At 35.2% G+C, this 23,097-nt stretch overlaps 2 protein-coding genes across 3 annotated transcripts in view; one reads left to right on the plus strand and one right to left on the minus strand.

Annotated features, from left to right (window-relative positions):
- LPIN2 (lipin 2) overlaps positions 1–23,097 on the plus strand; it is a 573,775-nt gene that overhangs the window by 34,004 nt on the left and 516,674 nt on the right. Inside the window, exons 19-20 of one of the 2 annotated variants that reach the window (XM_063299147.1) lie at positions 794–897; positions 1,814–3,225. In XM_063299147.1, the coding sequence (XP_063155217.1) occupies positions 794–897; positions 1,814–1,844 (135 nt within the window). In that variant the 3' untranslated portion in view covers positions 1,845–3,225. Of the gene's footprint in view, positions 1–793; positions 898–1,813; positions 3,226–4,578; positions 6,910–23,097 lie in introns of those variants that run through there. The other variant, XM_063299146.1, reaches the window with a different exon arrangement.
- Positions 10,443–23,097, minus strand: part of EMILIN2 (elastin microfibril interfacer 2) — a 36,585-nt gene continuing 23,930 nt past the window's right edge. The window contains exons 5-8 of the mRNA XM_063299143.1: positions 16,480–16,950; positions 14,970–15,005; positions 13,974–14,102; positions 10,443–11,936 (exon numbers count right to left, since the gene is read on the minus strand). Coding sequence (XP_063155213.1) covers positions 11,599–11,936; positions 13,974–14,102; positions 14,970–15,005; positions 16,480–16,950 — 974 coding nt within the window. The 3' untranslated portion in view covers positions 10,443–11,598. The remainder of the gene's footprint in view (positions 11,937–13,973; positions 14,103–14,969; positions 15,006–16,479; positions 16,951–23,097) is intronic.

Consider the following 23,097-nt stretch of genomic DNA (forward strand, 5'->3'; position numbering starts at 1 on the left):
TTTTCATGAGATGATAAATTCCATGTTTGGGAATATAATTCAGTATCACACTGAGCTCCTTAAGTATAATACTTCTTCCCAAAATAGTACTGGCATATGTAGTGATTTCAAACCAAAACAAGGCTGGACAAAACCTAATCAAATGAGTTAAAGAACCTTCAGATTTTTAAAATCTAGTATTATATGGATTTTTTTCTGTTAAATATGTTTTTCTTTTGTCATTTTATTTCAATCACTGTAATATATCTAGTTTTTCTTCACTATATAGTCACTATCTTTTTTCTCTGTTGGTAGTGCGGTTTTAAAAAAATTAGGGCCTTCTCTTTATTTGATTTTCTCTGCCTCATTAATTAATTAAACAAACCTATATAGCCACCCATCTACCAGAAGGCGTTTTGGGTGGCAAACAAGAATAGCCTTCATATATTATTGCAAATAGAAGCCAAATTTTCTAATCATATCCTTGTTTGGACTCAGGTCTTTAGCTGATGGTTGCTTTCCCAATCAATTCATTTTTTTTCAAGGTTGAGGGATATGACATAATATTTTGGATATGAAGACTGGGGAGGGTAGAAATTTTAGAACTTACATTTATCAGCAATATCTTCTGGAAATGCACTTAGGAAGCTTTAATGGAGATGTGTTAGGAAACTTTCCTAAGTTTCTATAAATTAACCAACTTTAGAACTGTGTGATTGTGAGCCCCTATGTGATTTAGTATAACGTTGATAAATAACAAAATTGGCATCATCTGCTATAGACTGAGATGCAGTGACGTTCTTTTTGTCTGCAGGATGTCTTTGCCTATATGCAAGTTGGAGTTCCAGACTGCAGAATATTCACAGTTAACCCAAAGGGTGAACTTATCCAGGAACAAACAAAAGGAATCAAGTCTTCGTAAGTATAGGGTTTTTAAAACAGCCTGAATGAAAACAGATTGAATTGATTGGGCAGGATTACAATGTTATGTGAAGTCATGGTTGTTATGAATTTAAAATGCGTAGTCAAATTGACCTATAGGTTAAAGAAGTGCATTTCTAAGCAGAATGATCTTAAGAATAGTGGGTGGGTAATAGTGACTTCCAAGGAAAACATGGAGAACTGAAGACGGTTCTGCTAAAAGCAGAGCCGATGACCACGATGGAATGAAGAGCTGGTGAGTAGACCAGCTCTTTGTAATTCTTCTTTGGATAAGGAGAGGACTTGAGATCACCCACAAGTGCTCCAGATAGTTTCTCCTCACAAGGAGATTGAAAGACAGTAGTCTCTGGCAGGTTTAGAGTTCTGGGAGATGAGGGAATAGCCATCTTGCTCAAACCACAGTCGGTGCCTTCAAAAGGACACTGGGTTCACATATTTCCTTTTCTAATCACTTTGGGAAATTGCTTGTTAACTGCTTTTTAGCTATTAGGAACATTTGGATCAACAAGTCTGAAAACACCGGCTGGGTTTTATTCAATCTTTAGTAAAAGAAGTTTTAAATACAAGTTTAAGGATATAACAGCGTGTGTGTGTGTGTGTGTGTGTGTGTGTGAATAAACAGCAAAACAATGATTAGAACTCTGATTTTGCAAAGTTACAAATGGAATAAGGGTCCAGATGGATTTGAAGTAAGATTTTGGAATTATAAGACTCCTTCCTGTGAGAAAATTTTTGTTTTGAATTCTTTAAAGAAAAAATGATAGGATGAGACTTTGAAGGTTGAACACTAGAGGGAACCAGAAGGAACTAAATATTACAATAAAAGGAGAAGAACACTTAAATTTGACTTACTAATACAAATTTAAAATATTTTAACACTGACATATTGAAGGATATTTTTGAACAATGGATCCAGAAGTTAATTTTAAGAGTGTCTGCCTCTATAGATAGACTGTGTTTAAAAGATGTTATGAAGAGGAAAAAATTTTACCTGACAAGATTGAGATGGATCTGAAATTTAAAAATGACAGGCTACAAGAATGATAGGAAAAAAGATGCTACACTGGACATACAAAAGGAACTGGCTGATGTCTTAATAATTAAAAAGGATAAGAGAGTGGCCTAGATAGTTTTCCTATATTGGATTTACAAAAGAGGCTTGTTAAAGCTTTGAAGAATTTTGTGAGAAGGGACAAAGAAAAAAGGAAAAGAAATCAAGTTCTAGGACATTATGTGAAGGGAATAAAGATCAAGATTGTTAAATGTAAAAGGAAGGAATATAAAATTGGCTTATTTGAACAAGGTTAAAATAGATATGTTTTATCTCTGGTAACCCTTAATGGACTTTTGCTGACCAAGATTGAAATGACAAGGCTTTAAGGATTTGTTTATGAATAAGAGATGGGATATGGGAAGAAGAGATCATTTGCTGTATTTTAAGAGAAGGTGATAAATTACTAAAATTGTTTGTACTTGTGATGAAGGAGGAAGTCATTTCTTTATATATTTTTCTTTTTCTTTACTATATTCTTTTTTTTTTCTTTTCTTTTTTCTTTTCTTTTAGTTTGCATTAGTTTTTACCTTTGCAATTGTAATTTTTAATAAAATTACTATTAAAAAAAAGAATAGTGGGTGATAGCTTCATTTGAATGAAAACATTATCTAAACCTATTTTCGTTGGATTTCAGGCCCGGATTGGGGTCAAAAGAGTCTTGGATGCAATGATGAGTGGTCTTCTCTGGGGAAATGAAATAGGGAGTGTCTCCTGAATCTCTCAGTACCTTTCATACCATTGATCCTGGTATCCTACTGGAATGGCTTTATTACGTGGGATTTGGGGGTCACTTTGGTGGAGCCATAAAGCAACGTGTGGTACAGTTACACATGCTTTTACAAAGATGTGGTGGACTAGGCCTCTTGGCTTCCATAAGAGGGTTTGTAAATACTCCCATCTACAACCTTCCTGCATCTTACCATAAATTCTGAGGAAGAGTCTACTTAATAAATATTGCTACTATCTATTTTATTCCAGAAAAAGGCTCGCTCTCTCCACAAGTTTACCCAGGAGGAGGAAAATGGCAAAATCTCCCACCTCTCCTTTCCTTTCTTTTCTGGAGTTTAACTGAGTATTCAGAATGTGTACTGAAGTTAAAACCCTTTTAGAATGAGAGGGCCAATTCAGCAAGAAAATGCCAATTCTTATTATGTGTATCAAGGGTAAAGAACTAAATGGTAGTTGAAGGCCAAAGGGTAAAGGGAAATAGCAACCTACATGACTTATCTCAGTATCTCAAGAACAAAATAAAACAGTAAAAGAAAAATACCTCAACACATTCCATAGCATAAATATTCTAATTTGCACGAAGTTTCCTGAATTTCCAAGTACCAGCTTGGTGGAAATTAGGGCATTGCCTACATGACTTTGAGCCAACTGAGAATGAGCTGCTGCTTCCACCTGTGAGAGAAAAGCACAGAGCAAAGACAAAATAGATCTGCCCCCCCACCCCCGGGCACCTTTTAAAAGCCCAGGAGAGGAATCTTCTTGCTTTTGATTGGCTCTGATGCCTGGGTTTTCCAGGTTTTTGATTCTCTTTGCCCACTACCTAGATTGTTGCTTTTCCTTTAACTTGTAGCTGAACTTCTTCAGATGGTTTCTTTAAATTCACTTTAGGTACCTGTGATAAATCTGTACATATCTACCTCCAAGGTGGCACTGGGAAAGCTCTGTTTTCACCTTGCTGTTATCCTGAGTTCTAGGATGGTGAGCCTTGGCAATTTTGATTAATAAATGGATTTGTCAATACTCTGTGTTCACTGTGTGAACACTGTGTTTACATGCGTGCAAACAGACATTAGAATTTAGCAATTGTTAGGGTCATTTTACCATGCTTGGTGGACTTGTAAAAAAGCCAGAAAATTTTGGGTTCAAATACACACTACAATACAAAGAATTTTAAAAATTAATTTTCAACTGAAACCAGAGCTTTTTTTGCTGGGATTAATGGACAGATAATTAGAAAAGAGCCATGGAAGAATATTATTATATATGATTACTGGTGCAAGACTATTATATGCACAAAAATAGAAAGACTTCGAAATACCCACAATGGAGGAATGGTTGGTAAAGATGATGGAAATAGCAGAGATGGCTAAATTGACTTGTTTGCTTAGAGGAAGATCAACTACTGCATTTATTAGTGACTGGAAACCCCTTATGGACTTGTTGCTGGAAAAAAAATGAACTTGTGATTTTTGGATCTGATGACTGGAAAGGGTAGATTATAGAAAGAAGGAAAGTATGTACACGTAGTGGGAGAGAGTAAATAAAAATGCATTTATAACTGCTGTTAAGATCAGAAGCCACTTCTTTGAAACTTTTTCTCTCTTTTTCTTTGTCTTTTCTATGTATTTCCTTTTCCTTTACTTTTTTTTCTTTGCACTTTTAAAATTTTTCTGAGTTTGTATTTATTTTTACTACTGTAATTAAAACCTTCAATAAAAATATATAAAAAAAGAATTTAGCATTTGTTAAGGCTATTGTGATTATTCTTTGAGTAAGCACAGTTAAACTTAGTGGGGCATACTTTGCAGTATGTATACATGATATGGTGCTATAAGATAATGTATTAATGTTCTTCTAATTTATTTTGAATACAGGTATTACAGATTAAATGAACTTGTGGAACATTTGTTTCCACTACTTAATAAAGAACAGAGTTCTGCTTTTTCGTGCCCAGAATTCAGCTCCTTTTGCTATTGGAGAGAACTGCTTCCTGAAGTGAATATGGAAGATTTAGCTTAAACATCATTACTCACACAGACCTTTCTGGAGAGGTTTTTTTGGTACTGTATGTCTTATTAAATGCAGGAAGAGCCATTCGTTGATACAAACCAATGAAATGCAAAGCTATTTCCTTTGTTCTTTACTCAAGCTTACTGATTTTTTAAGGTACTGGGAAAATAACTGTTCTTCTGAAGTGGCAGATTATCAAGTGAAGAAAATGGAGGAATTTAGCTTTTCATCTTCAAGTATATATGAAACACAAAAAATGTGGAACTCGTAGCATTTACATTTGGCCTGCTGTAAGAATTCTGGGTAGTACTTAAAATAGCATTTAGACTGTTTTAGATGCAACAACTGAGAATCTCATTCAGTCTCCATATGTGTCTTAAGAATGTAGTGGTTAATGGGTAAGGTACTTGATTTTTTTACTTCTAGTCAAAATAGAGAAAGCAGAAATGCTATTTTTAATTTTGCTTAAAGAGGGTTTGCCTTTAGCAGTTTAAGTCAACACAGTGTGAAAGGGCTGCCTGAGCTTTGACTTGCAGCACTTTTTTCTTTTGTAAGCTACTATGTGAGATTAAAAGTCTACAGCAGTGTTTCTCAGCCTCAGCAACTTTAAGTTGAGTGGCTTTCAACTCCCAGAATTGGCTGTGGAAGTTGCTGAGGCTGAGAAACACTGGTCTACAGAATGGTAAGAACTTCTTTGCTGCAAAATGGTGGTTGTTGCCATTTCTTAATTACATTTAGTTTACATATGAAGGAAAACTTACTAGGCAACATACACAGAAAATATTCAGGGACAAACTTGTTTTCTAAGTAAAAGGCAATGCATATAGCCAATTTTTAAAACGGACTACTATTTTGCTTTTCAGAACCTCTGTACCTGGGTTTTTCAATTTGATAAAAAAAGGTGCAGGTCTGAATTATTTTGAAACAGCTATAAATGGCAGTTCTGTTTAAATATTTTATATTAGCTGCACAGTAAATCTAAAAATAAGTAAAGTTCTGGATTAAGTAGCCAGTTCTCTTACGTTCTATCACCTGTTTTTCACTGCTACACATATCTATTAAGAGACATGTCTATAGGTAATACAGCAAATTTAGCAAGTTTTTACCCTTATGTCCTAGCAAGGTAATTTTAAAAATTATCTTTAAGTTTAGCTCAGATTTTAAGAATGGACAGACATAAATGCAGGCACCACTTGTGAGTGGGTGTTTTTTTCTGGACACCCTGAAACATGTAGATGTATCAAAGCTGCTTATTCTCTGCAGGTATAAATTACTAAACTGAACATCAGGTTTGCTACTGATTTGAGTTTAGGTTAAGTTGGTAGTAGTGTTTGGAAGGAGATATGGCTCTCAGTAAAATTGGGCTAAGCAAGCTCTTTCACAGTGATAGAGGGAATAGCTTACTTTCTACTGAATTTGCATAGAAAATATATCTGAGAAAAAGTAGAAATTTCAAGGTCTGCCCCTTTTTTTTTACACTATTATACTTAGTGTACAGATTCTTAACTCCAATTAAATAAACAGTGATTGGGCTGCACTATAGTATAGTTGAAACAAATCTAATTGGAAGATTAACAAAATAATATTCTCAATATACAGTCAATTATATAATTCTGATCAGTCACAGCCAATTGTGCTGTATCAAATTCATTAGTATATTCATTTTCATATTTGATAAAGCACTTTTCTAGAGTAAAGTTCAGTAAAACATTCTCTAAAGTTAAAAGTTGTGGTAGTGTTTCTTCTACGTTGCAAAGGGCAATGTGATTTATTTTGCATTTCTGTAATGGTTTATAAGTTCATTTTGATAAAGTGAATCCTTAAGGCCATGATAAGGTCATCTAAAGTTAATTTTTCTGTGATAAAGTGGTTGGACTGGAATATTCAAATATTATTTTTGAATATTGAGAATTTCCAAATTGTTTTTCAAAGAATTCCATTATACAGTTATATGCACTCAGAATTCTGCTCTTTGTTAAATTTAAATAGTGCTTGAGTCATCCTGATCCAAACATTACTTTCATTTGCAATGAATATACATTTCTTAACATTGTGATTGTTTATTATCTATTGAACTGTTTCTGGATAGCATTATCAAACAATTACATATTAAGTTTGGATTTTACCTCAGTGACTCTAGAGCTGATCAGTGATAAACTTTGTCTTAGTATTCACTTTCTGATAGAGCTCATCTTGTAGCAGATGCTGTTGGGTTGGGAAACGATGCTTGTACTGTTTGTTTTGGATAAGTACATGTTAAGCTAATTCTTTCTATGAAAGAAATGGACATTTGTGTTTGTTTACTATGTCAGTCTGTGTTTTTTTAAGTATAATTGCTTTTACTTTAGTAATATAATGAACTGCTTCACCTGTCAAATTATTTAATTGGAATAAATAAATATTGCAATCTTAAGTAAGGAGCTGAAAATCTTGGTCTAAATCTCTGCAGATTTAGAGAAACGTAAAGTTGGTGTTTTGTATTGCCAGAAAAAGCTCAGATTTATTTCTTTCTGTTCGGGCTGCTTGGCGGACAGAATGTATTTCAGTAAGAATGTACAAAAATATACAAAAGAATAGATTTTTTTTAAAAAAAATACTGTTAATATACTGGTTGAAAAAATGTATCATCGTTTGGAAAATTGTTTAACAGTTCACTAAATTACATGTCCAGGATTGGGTAACTAAATGCCTTCAATTAGTATGATGTATCATATATAGACTGATTATTAGAGTATGTGAAGCTCTGCTAACAGATCTTAAAATAATGGCAAATACAATAAAAAATATGTAAGTACATCTTTTCTGACCTTGCAGCTACGAAAGTTGGCTTTGTTAACCAGCAAAAGTTTGAGAGACTTTTTAAAAACAAGTTCTACATTGGATCATTTCAGATTGCGAGGAAGAAGAAAACTCTTCAGAACATTCTAGTTAACTGTGGTGTTTGGGTGTTTTCTTTGATTTAACTTTGCTTACTTATCAATAAACATTCCAGAACTGTCATTTTTGGTAAAAACTGGATGTATTAGGAAAAAAAAGTCATGTCATATTAATAAAGTTTACAGTAAAATTGCACCGTGTCTTATCATTTCTTTAAAATGAGCAATAGTCTGATAATCATAGAAATGTTTATAGCATAATAAGGATAAAGAATTCTATTCTAAATGCAGGAGGATAGTATCGTGAATTTTGGACAGGACAAGAGAATGAAAGATCAGTGTGTAGTGAGTTAAAACCCATTTTGATATTACTTTGTTTTACTGAGGAACCAAATAAGAATACAGCTATTGCCACTATATGGAAATAGTTCACAGCCTAGCAGTTGCACTTAAATCATTGTAACTGGATGCTGTATTCTATAGCTTATACAATTGTTTGGCAGTTTTATTAGTATTGGCATTTGTCACTGTAATGGAAATATAAAAACAGGAATCTCAGGATAAATTAAAGTAATCCTTTGGCAGTGTTAAGCAGGCAACCTCTCAAACAGTACTTGCAAACAATATTAGAGATACCACATCTGAATTGCAAATATCCAGATGTTAGGGTTTTCTGTATCTTGTTGCTGTCATCTAGCAGTTGATTGGATTTTTGCAACCCAGATTAGTAACCCTACACAAAATCCTTTACTTAAAAACTGATTTCTATAGCTGGAATAGCAATAGCTACAGTGGTACTTAACAGTTTGTGAACCCTTCTGAATTTTCCATATTTCTGCATAAATACGACCTAAAACATGATCTATTCTCCACACACGTCCTAAAACTAGATAAAGAAAACCCAAGTAAACGAGTCAAAAATATGTATACATAAAAGGGATGAAACTGAGAAGCTCCAGGCTTATAAATCTACTGAAGGAAGGCAGAGGAGCATTGGGGGAGAATCCAAAGAACACTGAGCACACTCAGGATACAGCATACTGAGTTGACTACCTAAAGAAGAATGTAAAGGCTAGAAACTGGAACAGAAATACTCCACAATTTCTACAGTTTTCCCACTTGTAATGCTTTATTGCCATGTACAATAAATACTTAAGAGTATTTTTGGCTATCCGAGAAATGAGTCTCAACAAACCTCAGTATGAATTCAGCTACACTATATTTATGCAAACTTTTGAAAACTATGGTGAAAATAGTATAAAATGATTTGCTTTTGAAATTTCCTAGAAATGTGGAATGTGAGCTGCATAAAGCACACAAAATATGAGAAACTCAAAGATGAAGCCAGTTATTGGGGGAAAAAAGGTCAAGAAAAAAAGAAAACAGTGGGATGGTAAAAGGGAGATGGGAACTTTTTCTTCATTAAAGATATACTGTCTAACCAGCAGCAAATATCCAATTGAAAATAAACTCTTAATACCATTAAATACTTAAACATTGCTCTAGTTTTGAATGCACTCATTGTAACGGAAGAACTGCCCAACCATATGCAAAATCAATTTGGCGGAAGACAAGCTACAAACTGATACATACCCATTTTGCCAAAATTGCTTACAAAATTGGAAAACATTCATGCAAAAGCAAATTTGAGAATTACAAATGTGTGGTAAATAAGGATGTTAACAGGCCCATCTATTGAAAGCAATGATAAATTAGCCTGGAAAAGCAGTGCACGTTTGGGTTTTATTCAACTAGTCCTAAATATTTGAAAGGTAATATTGTTTCTAATAATTTAGGACTAGTTGAATAAAACCCAAAGTGCATTGTTTGCCCAGGCTGCCAATTTATCATTGCTTTCAATGTGGGAAATAATCAAGGGTTTTCCTGATTCTTAAAAGCTGCTAATTACCTTCAAATGTTAAACAATGCATCTGTTCACAATGAATAATTGTGTAATATGAATCTTTCTAAAATGTGTAGCCCTCTTAAGCCCTTATGATTGTCTGATAGCATTTGTGTTATTTTTCATTAAATCTGAATAGGTTAACTTTAATTTTTTTAGAAAATTATCAGCTTTGCATTCAAGTAGGTCCAAGTGAAATGATAAAACAGAAAACTAGTAACTTACTTATTACGGGGTGCTGATTATTCTGCTTCAAGTTTGTAACTACTTGAGTGAACTGCAAAAAATGAACAATTTAATGTGTATGTTTTCATAAAATTATGAAGAAAATGATGCTTATAATCTTGTGGATAGAAAACATTTTTCTACATATGTATCAGTTTAAAAATGAGCTCAGCTTTCAGGAGGAAGTTTGCTTTATGTTGCTTGGAAACAATTTTCAGGGGCTGGCTCATGGGACAATGAAATAAAGACATAACTATTTCTGAGGCCTCAAGGGAAAAGATGAATGAGAAATACTTTGTAAGTCTAGTTCATATGCAACTTTTCTTAGCATCATTAGTAACTTTAAAAGTAGAAGAAAAAAAGGTGTTATTTGGCAGGCTGCTGTTACCATAGTCTGCTATAAAAATAATTCACATGAATGAATAATACAATTTGTATTCTCTTGTGAACTTGTAAGTTACTAAAAAGATAAAAAATAAAGAAGTCCTGGAAAAAAGAAAGCATTTACTATAAGGATTGTAGAAGATGGTGCAGATATTTTTAAAAATGGCTTCAGATAATGTAGAATTGGAAGAAAGCTGACAGAAGGAAATGAGAATTTTGAAAAAACAGTTCTGTGCAAATTGCAGAATTAACAGGGATGAGACAGATATGAAGCATGAAATCCCTAATTTTAATCTTTCTTTTGTGTTAAGCACACTAGATATAGGCAATAAACATGCTGGATTCACAATTGGGTTGTGTTTATGTAATCACAGTGTGTTAAATGAGGCACGACTGACCAAAACACACACAAGCTATTAAGCCATATGACATGACTTATAATGGCAGTTTTCACATTAGGAAGCTATAAACTATAGTTTACTAACTATATGACTGTATATGCAGTCATGCATGCCAACATCTCAGTTTCAGCCTCACATGAGGGACAATGAGACTAATTACATAGTTGTTGCAATGATCTCAACAGCTAGCCCAGGAACGGAGAAATGGGTCTAAGCTGAATTTTTAAAAAACCATCTGGAAGTATTCTGTACACTTTCTGACAGAACACATTAAAAAGGAGGTAAGTAGAAAAGAAGACAGCCTATAGATTTCTGGCTCTTGCTGTGTTCAGCACTGGCCTATGGACCATGGCAGAATATCCAAGATTAAGTGTTGTCCTTGAAAGGGAAAAAGTTCCCCATCCTTGAATGAGATAAGCAGTCTACAGCCTTCAGGCAACAGGATGCTCGTATTTTATTTTTTTTAAATGCAAATGACCAAAACTTCATGAGAGTTCAGGTGAATATATACAGATTTCATGAGATTTGGCTATCTCCCAAAATCTCAGCCACTTTAAATTTTGGAAGTCAGTGATGGGTGCCCCTTCACTAGATCTTCAGATTTTGTCAGATAGCCAAATTTCCTGAAACCTGTACGGGGATGAAGTACCTTTTAAATTGTATGCAAAGTATCCCTATGATCAATACGATTACTGTAACTCCCAATAGGTAATAAAAGCTAATAAAAAGAGTGCATGAGAAAGTTGATAGAGACAGTTAAAGGTATCAAAGATATTGTTTCATAAGAACAGCATATACAGAAATTTGAATAAAGTTCCATTATAGGATTGTCATAGTTCTCTCAGATATTAGCAAATGTTGCAAAATGTGTATTTTGAACATTTCATAATGTGACCTAGTTATGTATAGCTTTGTTTTGGTATACATAAATATCCATACTCTATTAAATAAAAGCCAAATAGGAGAAGGAACACAAATTCATATAAGGGCAGCACTTCAGCCAAATTCTTCAAGTGGAGAAAAATGGAAAGAGGAATATTAACACTTCTCAGTTCATTAGTTATTTTCTTCACGTTTAATTTATCTATCTTCTGCTCAGGGCTGAGAAACATCTGAGTACAGAAATACTCCACTGAACGTAGAATATATTTCATCTGAGTCTGTATAGGCTAGCTTGCCCCCAGTAACTACAATGCTTGCTTCTGAGCCTGCTTTAAGGTGAAGAACAAGATGAAAAGCCCCAGTTCCACCACAAGTCTGTTTCCCTGATCTAGGTTTGTGATGTTCAAGCAGGTTTTTCCTGTAGCCAGTTGTGTGGAGCTGAGCAACACTTGAATTGGAAACAGACAGCACAGCTTCCACATAGTCATCTCTCTCAGGAGCTAGAACAGCTGTGATGAGGTAACGACCATCATATGGAGCTGTAAAAACACCTGCAAAAAAGATGCATCAGTAAATAAATAAGGCACCCTTTAAATCTTATGACTGGACAAGTGAATATTCACTGGAGTTTATTCTAGACAAGTAGATACAACATTACAGCTTTACCATGAATGTTTCATATTTTATTGGGCCTAGTAATGCAGAATTCTTCACATAATATTCCTTTTAGATTTCTTATGAAGTCTTCTTTAGCTCGTATAAATCATTATTATAAATTTTTATCCAGTAAGCCAACTGATTTCATTGCAGCTCCCAAGTGCAAATTGAGCAATTTTACCTAACGCTAGTGAGTATTCCACTAATATGTTTCCATTTTGCTAGTTGTAATAAGGATCTCAAAGGGAAAACTGCTTTCTCATTGTGTGCTCGATTTTGGTTAGAACAGATGGACTTAATGAGGCAACATCATCTTGAGAAGTCTGAAATGCTAAAATACTTTTTTTATTATTTCAATTTATACCCCAACTTTCTACCCATAGATACTCAGACAGTTAAAGGTCTAAAATAAAATGTGTATCATTAAAAAAACACTAAAGCTAACAATCAATACAATTCAAAAAGTCTGGCTGAATAGGACTGTTTTGAAAGCAGTAAGAACTCTCTAGGGACGCAGGGTGGAAAAAGACCACCCATGTGCTAATCTGCCTGAAGGGGAGCCACAAGAATCATTCTGTTTTTTTGGCCCAATAATTTTATTAAGAATTATATTAAACAGATAAAACTAATATAAGAACCTGATACAAAACTACATTTAAAAATATTAAAGAAGTGCAGAACCCCCCCCCAAAAGAAGAGATAGATAGAGAGAGAGAGAGAGAGAGAGAGAGAAAGAGAGAGAGAAAAAGAAAAAGAAAAAGAAAAAGAAAGAAAGAAAGAAAGAAAGAAAGAAAAAGAAAGAGGGAGGGAGGGAAGGGAAGGGAAGGGAAGGGAAAGGAAAGGAAAGGAAAGGAAAGGAAAAGAAAAGAAAAAAGAAAAAAGAAAAGAAAGGAAAAGAAAAAAAAGGAAAGGAAAGGAAAGGAAAGGAAAGGAAAGGAAAGGAAAGGAAAGGAAAGGAAAGGAAAGGAAAGGAAAGGAAAGGAAAGGAAAGGAAGCAAGAAAGACTTCCCCCTTCATCCCCAGCAAGTTTATTCAAGAATAATTCCTCAATACTTCAGAACTGGTCATTCTGGCCAGTCCAGAATATGAAATTATCTTGACTTAATTTACAAGATTTATAGGCCCTACATTAACTTGGTTTGTTTGTGCATTTGAATCCAGGATAATTTAAGCCAATACAGCAATACTATGTGAACCAATCTGATGAGGGGAAAAAGAAAGTTCCATACTGCAGAGATGCACTGCTTCCCAGACTTTGTTGAAATTAATTTGCTTAAATCAAGGTATTTCTTCATTACTTGTTTGTGTAGTACTATATAAACTGCAGACAGAAATAGAAAATATACAGCTTGAAGAAACTGAAGCAGTTGAGAGTCTGTAGAATAACTGATTGCATTGTAATCTTTCATACAGTATTGTGATACTTAGAGCAAGAGATATCCATAAGTATTCCTGACTGCATCATAAATAACTGCAAATGGCACAAATAAAATGAAAACAGAGAAAGCGGAAAGCTGTTTTTCCCTCAGGAAAGATTTTTGCAAACTTGCCCAAGTCTGCTACTAATCTGTTCTCTGGAGTAAAGTCATAGCTACTTGTGGAATAGCTACAGACCCCTACCCTTCAAACTGTAGTAGCCATTTGCAACAGAATATATTATGTACATAATGATACCAAAAACTGGAGTCAAAACAGATAATGGGATGGTTTTCAGAGTCAACTGACAAGGAAATTAAATCACATTCTGGCTGCAAGTAGCCTGCCATCTTACTTTCTATCTTGAGCAAAGAATCCAGAAAGATGGGAAAAGATAAAGTATCAGAAAATTAATTATAAATCTTTAATCTGAATAATTGAAGTCCACTATTGTAATTTATTAACACTCCAAGTAAATTCCAAGTTATAGGCCCAGCCTGCTCCTTGTCCCTTACCTGTCTCAGGGTTATAGTTATTTCCATCATTTACAAGGACTTTGTTAAAACGTATCACACCCACATCTTTAGGGAAAGGCTTCCTTGTGAGACCAGCAGAGAAAGAGACCAAAGAAGTAATAGCTCCTACTAAAATGGAGAAGTGAATATAATTTAAATACGTTTAAGAAAAATATTAATGCAAAACAAACAGTGCTGAATTTGTCTTATACCTATTTTTCCCCCTTAAATTAGAGTGAAGCCCCATGCCTTTATGCAAAGCTTTGTATGTTACCTCCAGAGCCACTCTCAAAGGAATATATTGGTGTGCGTATGTGTATGTATATATATAATGTGCCAATCAATCTTTGGCTGTCCAAGACATGATGCAAAGTCTATACAAACCCAAAGATTCTAGGTACTAGCGTTAGGAATAATAATAAATAACAAGTCTTTGATTTAAAAGACCTTGGTTTAATAAACCTTGGTTTTATATGCTGTATATTTCTGCACCTGTGTAAAATCCCATTTGCCATTTCTTGCATGCTTAAACTCTCATTCACCATCTTATGCATGTGTAAAATGCATAACATACGAAAAATACATATTCGTAAATCCTATTCCCCATTATTTTACACATACATAAAATCACATTCAGATTTATTTCATTCATTATTTCCTAAGCTGCTTTGCCATATACCCATTTTCAGCTTTACTCTCTGAACTACACTTTGAGAGGATTAACAAAAAAGAATATTGCACAACTTTCTTTGTAACTAAAAGGAAAGTAATAAGTAGATATTTATTTCTCTCTCCACTTGCTTCCATTATCCTTAAGTACAGTGTAAGATCAATTTCCTATTTTGAAATTATATTAAAAGACCTATTTTCTGAACAAGATTTCTCCAGATAACATTTCTAGAAATAGTATTTTTTTATGGCATAAATTGTTTCAAGATACCAGCAAGTATATTGTAGAAATTAACTTCAAGAAATTAAGAGGAGCAACAGCATTACCTTGTGGAGATGGAGGTCTTGTTGATTTTGGATAACCTGTAAAATAAGAATAATATATATTAAAAATATTTCAAAAACTATGATTCTCTTCTCTGTCCCATTTTACAGTGCAGCCCTCAAACAATTTTTTGGAGTGGTCCTTTCAAACTCAGTGATTTGAGAACTGCTATCTAGAGTGAAGAATTTGGACAACTGTCATTAGAAGATTCCCTTTTGCTCTAGAGCAGTGTCTCTCAGCCTTGGCAACTTGACAATGTGTGGACAGGGCTGGCTGGGGAATTCTGGGAATTGAAGTCCACATATCATCAAGTTGCCAAGGCTGAGAAACACTGCTCTAGAGTGATTTCACAGAGAAGGAGGGGAGGGGGAGACAGAGAAAAGTTCTATCCTTTCTCAGCAAACAGCAATTAAGGATATAGTTAGCAGCTACTACCTTAACACCTCCAATATAATTCCAAAAGAAATGTACCCTGAACTGTTGGAGGAATAGGAATTCACAAGGAGGGGTTGACTTTTGAGTACTGGATCTCAAGCCTGGTCATTTTGTTAAGGAATTCAGATAATAGTATTTGATATATAGTAGACTTGCTCTGTGAAAGCTATTTAAATTTAGCATTAAGCACTGCAAAAAAGTCACGTATGCAATTGATTCTGTTTTGGGTTTCATTCACGAATGGGAAAATAAATAAATTTGACTCATAATTAGACACCTGTGTTCCTGCTGGACCAGTGTTAATAGCAAATTGTGATGAAATCATGTGGCGTTTCTCCCTCTTACTGTTGATTAACTACAAGTAGCCTTCTACTTCTGAGGTGCAGGAGGAATTACTCCCCTATTCATGGATTTCGAGAGATAAAAAGTCCAGACTGTTATTTCAGAAACCATAGTAATGCTCAGTACAACTTTCTTCGTGTTCCATTTATATTTGTCATCCATTCTGATAAGGTACTACAGTGATAATCTCATTTGATAGTGAACTCAGCAGTTAAAGCTCATGAAACTGGGCCCCCAATGGTCACTGGGAAGTGTACTTAATATCTTGAGTGTACTTAACATCTTGAGATTTTCATTAGTATTCAAGGACAAAAAATTTAAAATAATAAGGGTAAACTTCCCCAACATATCTTAATGAGGATTGAGCTATGGAATGTTAAAAATAATTTGATATATAGCAAAACAGAATGGCTCATTAAAGGAATGCAGGGTCAGCTAGCTGGAAACCCAAGTAAAAGCACTTATCCTGGGAAGTGAAGATAATTCCCAAGGTTTAGTCATATATACATACACATTTACTTCAAGTCAAATTTAAGTACTGTATGGCTTCCCATTTAACACCTTTTTTATGGGATGACATTGGCCATTTGTATTTATGCTTAATCCACACAGGTGACAGTCAATGCAATTCTTTTCAAATAGCATCTGAACACCATATTACAATGAGTATAAACTTGATTTCATCAGTGACTTGAAAGAACCAATCATAAGAGTTCAAAATGCTGATTTCTTCACCTGGTGCTCCTGCATATCCTTCAGATATAAGCATGCTATTTTGGCCATCTTGCCCATCTATTCTTTTTGGTCGTCCTCGTCCTGACATTAGACGTGTACCAGGAGGGCCTGCCTGTCCAGCTTCCATCAATATCCCACTTGATCCAGGCAAAGAAAGTAACCCTAGTTTTGATGGCTGCACTGGAATTCTGGAATCTGATGGCTGAAGAGGTATTCCTTGCAATGGCGGCTGTATAATTATTTGTGGACGTGATGGCTGCAGAGGTATTCTTAGTTCTGGAATTTGTATTGGTGTTTGAGGTTGTGATGGTTGCAGATACACCCCTGTTAGTAACTGTACAGGAGTCCTTGGCTGCGATGGTGCTGGAAATGAGCCTGGCTGAGATGACTGTAATGGTTTTCCTGGATCTGATTGTGGCTGAGGAATTTTTTCTTGTGGTTCCTTTGGTACCATTACTGATGGTTTTTCATCTAAAGATATAGAGAGAGTAGAAAATCTTCCAGTTAGATACATTAATCTATCAAAATGAACATATTTATGAAGTAATTATAACATTAAAATTATAATACAGCACTGCAAAACTAATCATATACTCCTGTTTTATAACAAAAGGACCACATCAAGAGACCAATGAATCAGTTATTCATCAAGAGATCTAGGATTTTTTTGGATGAGAAACCAGATGCAGGTAGTCCTTGGGTTACAATGGCAATTGGGACCTGAATTTCCATCGCTAAGTGATGCGGTTGTAAAGCGCGACGTCATGCAACTGCATCACTTAGCAGCGGCAATCCCAGCAGCCCCGGTTGCCATTATAACCACAGGACCACGCGGATCATTAAGTGAGAACCTCACGTGATCACAATGTAGGAAGAGACAGGAGTCTCAGGCAAGCAGGCCAGTGGATGAGAGCTACAGGCGGGTGCTAGGGAGCATAAGCAGGTACTTGGGTGCTGAGGGTGGGCAGTAGGGAACGCAGGCAGGGGCATCCTTCAGTCACGTGATGGCCATTCACATGCTTCACAACTTGTGTGCATTTTCACTTGCGACAAGCAGAGTTAATACTGTACAGTATGGAAGGCAGAAGTAAAATTGTAAGTCATGGTTGTGTGATTTTTCAATTAGGACCATGTCATTTCACTTAACGACTGAAAGGGAAGTAAGGTTGTAAGCCCAGTTGTGGCCATGTGATTTTCCACCTAGTGACCGTATCACTTAGCAACCGCGTTGCCAGTACCAACTGTGGTTGCTAAGTGACAACTACTTACATGCTGTCCACATGCTGACAAAAATGTATCTTTCAGCAGAATGAACTACTCTTACAATCATCCATCAAATTTGCTCTGAGGACTGGAGGAGCCCTCCTAGATGACATATTAAAATAAGAAAATAGTGCTATCTATGGTCCTACAATAAATCCTACTTGCTATATTTTTTTTTACATTTGTTTCATTAAAAACAATTTTTCATGCAAACTTATATCATAGTCTGCCTTTTTAACTGCACCTGTTTTTAATATTTATATTGGTTTAGCACAATTTTTTTTAAAAAAGCAGCACAATTGCAAACATGGGAAGTATGTGCACCATTGTTTCTACTGTTTGACAGCAGTGGTAAGAATATGATAAAATAATTTGAATACTACTAAGAAGTGATATACTATATTAAGATCTGCCCTGAATGCCTTTTGGCAAAATTAGTTTTTTTCTAATTTTCTAATCTTCTAATTCATGCTAGATTAAAACTACACTTTTTTTAAACACTGGTCAAGGGAAATAACTAGCAGTAATTGTTTGAACTGGTGTTATAAAACATCCTTACATTCATATATACCTATAATCAGGGATAAGAAATTGCAAGCCAAAGAAATTAAAAGCATAAGGGAAAAAAAAGAAACAGCTAAAACTAGTTTGTATCAACTTTTCTTTGCTAATACAGTTCCTCTTATATGCACTGTGTGTTAACCATACCAAACAGACTCTCATTTCTAAGCTGCATTAATTATTAAGGCAACACATATTTATAAATTATTTCCTGTTTAAATAACCTTCCCTCCTGTCTCTACTTAAATTAATTCTTAAAAGGAAGAGACACAAAGGGAAACTTTTATAGATCTGTGCCCCTATTCTCTCTCTCACGTATTCTTACTTGATTGTATTTGCCCCAGATTGAAGGACAACTTTTAAGAAGTAACCATAAAGCTTCTCCAAGTTGTTCCAATTTTTAATATATGTACATTAGATTACTTTCCACTAGATGCTTTTAAAGACATGCGCATATAAAATTGCATACATCTCCCTTGTGTCTGATACAGTGCGTGGAAATTAGTTCTTATTCCTCCAATATAAGGAAGGGATGGACATGGAATGAGTTGCGATTTAATGTGCCAAGGAAAACAATCCACCCATGTGACTTTCACAACTGATGGAAGGCATGATGTAATTCGTAGCTGTATGCAAGAACAAGAGGTCAAGTCATGCTTCCCCTGGTACAGTTTCTGAAAAGAAGTTTAAGACTTGCTGGCGTAGGGAGAAAAATCACCCAGGCCTAGAATAAAAGGGAGATATATGTGATTGGAAGCAGGGTGGAAAGACAAAGTCACATGATGCCAGGAAAGTTATCTAAAGGAGAGCAAAATTTTAAAGTGATAAAAAAGCAATGTTACTATATACAGCAATACTGAGGGTCAAAGTATTTATTTCCATTAAGCTATGTGCTTAACATGTACACTTCATTCTCAGATTTGTATCAAACTATTTTATGATTTTTTAAAAGACATTTTCTTTGGCAAGTGGGAAATAAGGAAAGATGGAGAAGGAATCACACATTCTATTGTTCAGGGGGAATTACAACAAACTATGAGCCGGGTCCCCTGGTCATGAACGATGACAAACCCTACCAAGTTGGCAGATGTATGCAGAAATTAAGAGATCAAATATTAAATTTAGAGATTAAATTTAAAGAGATATGAAGACTGCTACTGACACGCAACACTGCAAAAGAGACCGGTTACACATATGCCCATCCATGTAGTAATACCTTGCACTAATTGCTATTTTGGCCTTCAGGATGTCTGATACAGAGTTGCTGTATATCACACACAGCTCCACTGGAAGGCCTCATGGTAAAGCAGTCACCATTTATAGGCAAAACACACGTTAATAATGCAACAGGGCAAAGCTCGTATCAGCTGTCAATTCAATCCACTCCAGTTTACTCAGTAAATAACAAGGATACATTCAGATCAGTCTCATTCTCATGTGGTGTTGAACAGTCTATAAACAAGCACAGATCTGTATGCAAAGCAGCTAGCAGGGCAGTCAGTACTTAGGTACAAAATGCTTTGTTTATGCCGTCAACCGTTAATAACATGGTAACAGACAGACAACACAAAACACCTGCCATCATCTGCCAATTAATGCAAAATAAACTACAATGAAAATAAATCTACATCTGTACAATTTTTTGTGCTGTTAAGTTAGTTTCCTCTACGAAAAGAATACTTCAAGAAGCTAAAATCGGCTAAACAGTTATGTCAACAACTCATTTATACAAAATACAGAAGAGCCATGATTTGTGACTGCAATTCTGAAATGAAACCTATTAACTACCAAGATACAAAATCTCATGGAATGACTGGTAACTTAAACGCAAGAGATTAGTTAGGAACTGAAAACTGAAATAATGCCATAAAACATAGTTAAGCATGTATAAATGTACTGTGTGAACACAGCTTGCATACAACTTTTCTGAGCCTAATACAGATTCTTATTTGCAGAAATAAATATTGAGCTAGACCTGTGGCTTGTCTGCCTTTTCCGAGATAGGGAAATTATGATTATAGAGCCATTTTGTATATTTTTATACATTATGGGAGCAGTTGGAGAAATAACTGTATTTAACTACATCTATCACACATTTTCTATATGGAAAACAACATGATTTGGTTGAAAGCTGACATTTAATCCTCTTCCTCTGATACAATGTACATGAGTCTTCATGTACAAAGCAGGCATCTATAGCGTGAATCCTTGCCAGTTATTAATCCTATTTTATTGGTTTAAGATGGTGGCCTAACTTTTGAGCAGAAATCCCTTTTTCTTGAAAAGAAATTTGGTCCCAACCTAAATCTTCACATTGAGTAGATTTTGTCATCCTAATGCTGCTGAGCATCTCCATGATCAGCTGAATCATCTTTCTGTGACCAAGCATCTCACAACCTTTAATGGAAGTGTTGAGTAAGCAACCAAATAAGGCTTTGATCCATGGTTTGTACATAGAGTCTACTCAACAATATTCATTAACCTGTCAACATATATTTGGACTGAGTCATGTAAAATGTCCTTGGCTCCATTATGCCTGAAGTAAAAAAAATGAAGTAAACTATTACAAGAGTGCAATATACTTTGCAGCCTAGAAAAAAATATTGCAGAGAATAAAGGCCAGGAAGCAAGGGACAGAAACTTTTAATACAAGGCAACAAACAAAATTTAAAATGTGTACACCCACTTTTGGGTAAGATGATAACCTCTGCTATGATATAAAAAGCATATGTAATATGGTCTGAAATGCAAAAAAAAAATTAATTTTGAGTATATTATGTGGTGAGAGCAGTTTGGTGCAGTAATTAAAAGCACTTGACTAGAAGCCGGGACCCTTTGAGTTCTAGTCCTGTCTTAGGTATGAAAGCCGGTGGGGGACTTTAGGCCAGTCACATGTTATCAGTCCTAGGAAGAAGGCAGTGGTAAACCACTTCCAAAAATGTTATCAAAATGTTATCAAGAAAACTGCATACGCCTGTTCATGTAGTTGCCAGGTTCAAGACTGACTTGAAGGCACAAAAAAATAAACAACATGTGGGAAATGCGTATATATTATTTCCTTCTTTAATACTCATAAACATTTTTTGTGAGAGATCTTAGAGTGGTATTGATATTTACATGAATGCACAGCTAACTCCTACTGCTTTTCCCAGTTTTCTTTAAGGTTTCAAGAGTATTTATAGTTCTGGGCTGCAAAAATCTGTACAACTATTAGATGGCAGCAAAGAGTTACAGTATTCTGTATCTCTCTGCTGCCATCTAAAAGTTAGTTGGGTTTTTGCAGCCTAGATACATTTACAGCTCCAGATAAAATGCACAGAATCATGCTAGTACCAAAGGTTATAACACAAGAGTTAACACTATTTTTATAGCAGCCAGAACAAATAATAGTTTAAAAAATTGAGCATTTAAAAAATTAAAATGGCCAAAATCTCATGAAAACTCATGCATTAACTGTCTTCCAAGATTTTGGTATCTCACAAGACTTTGGTCATTTCATACATTACTTGTGAAAGCTAGAAGTGAGGTTATCTCAATAACAGCTCCATAAAACTGGTGGTTCATATCACAACATCTAAAAAAATGAGGAGAGGAGAACTTTATCACCTATCTCAAAAAAAAAAGGATAATCATTACCATAGATCTTTAAAAAGTCAATGCATTACAGTATAAACTTTTACACATAGAGAATCAATTTAAAAGGAATTAATTTAACCCTGTCCTCTTTCATACACAGAAAATAATCGGGTTCACACATCATGCCAAACAGTTTGTTTAACAAGTGGCTGGATTCACACAATATGCTAAGTCAAAACTAAAGAAGCCACATTGTGGCTTAGTGTACACATGGGGAAGCATGTGATCACACACATACAAAACTTAAAAGTCTATGAATGACACTAATAACTGCATTGCATCTACACTAATAACTACACTAATAACTACTACTTCATCCACTAAAGAGAGCGTGGATAGTTCAGTTGTCAGCCTGATCACTGTTACATACATACTTCAGACAGTCACTCATGCCCTAGTTACCTCATGGCTCATTTACCGCAATGCACTCTATAGGGGGTTGCCCTTGAAGACCACTTAGAAGCTTCAGCTTGTCCAGAATGCAGTGGGGTGGGCAATGATGGGTATGCCTTGGTTTGTCCATGTGCCACCCCTGCTCTGCAAGCTGCACTGGTTGCCAGTTTGCTTCCAGGTGCGATTCAAGATGCTGGTTATGACCTATAAAGCCCTACATGGCGTAGATGTTTTGATGGACTGCCTATCTCCTATGGAGTCTGCCTGGCTGATATGAGCCAACGGGCTTGGTGCACTCCTGGTCCTTCTATTAAACAGTGTCATCTTCGAGGATCCAGGAAGTCTGCCTTCTTGGTCACAGGCCCTGTGAACTTTTGGAATGAAGTTCCCCTGAGGTCCAGGTGGTTCCCATCCTGTGACATTCCAGAGGGCCTTAAAGACCTGGCTGCTTGCCCAGGCCCTGGGCTAGGCTAGCTCAAGCCTCTTGAGGGGTGTGCCTGTATATGTTTTTTTTTGTTTGTTTTTGGCTGGATCTTCCATTTTGTTCTATATTTTTTACTTGTTTTCTATTCAGTTTGTTTTTTCTCCTTTCTTTCTTTATTCATATTGTATTTCATTCTGTTTGTTATGTTGTCAGCTGCCCAGTCATTGTGGACTCAGGCAGTGCATAAATAAATTAAATTAATGCCTCCATATAATCCATCACCCTATTCTCTTTGGATCTAAGCAATGTTATACAAAGCACAGAAAAGGAAAGTAAGAAAA

Source organism: Candoia aspera, chromosome 3 (genome assembly GCF_035149785.1).
Source record: "Candoia aspera isolate rCanAsp1 chromosome 3, rCanAsp1.hap2, whole genome shotgun sequence".
NCBI classification, from domain to species: domain Eukaryota; kingdom Metazoa; phylum Chordata; class Lepidosauria; order Squamata; family Boidae; genus Candoia; species Candoia aspera.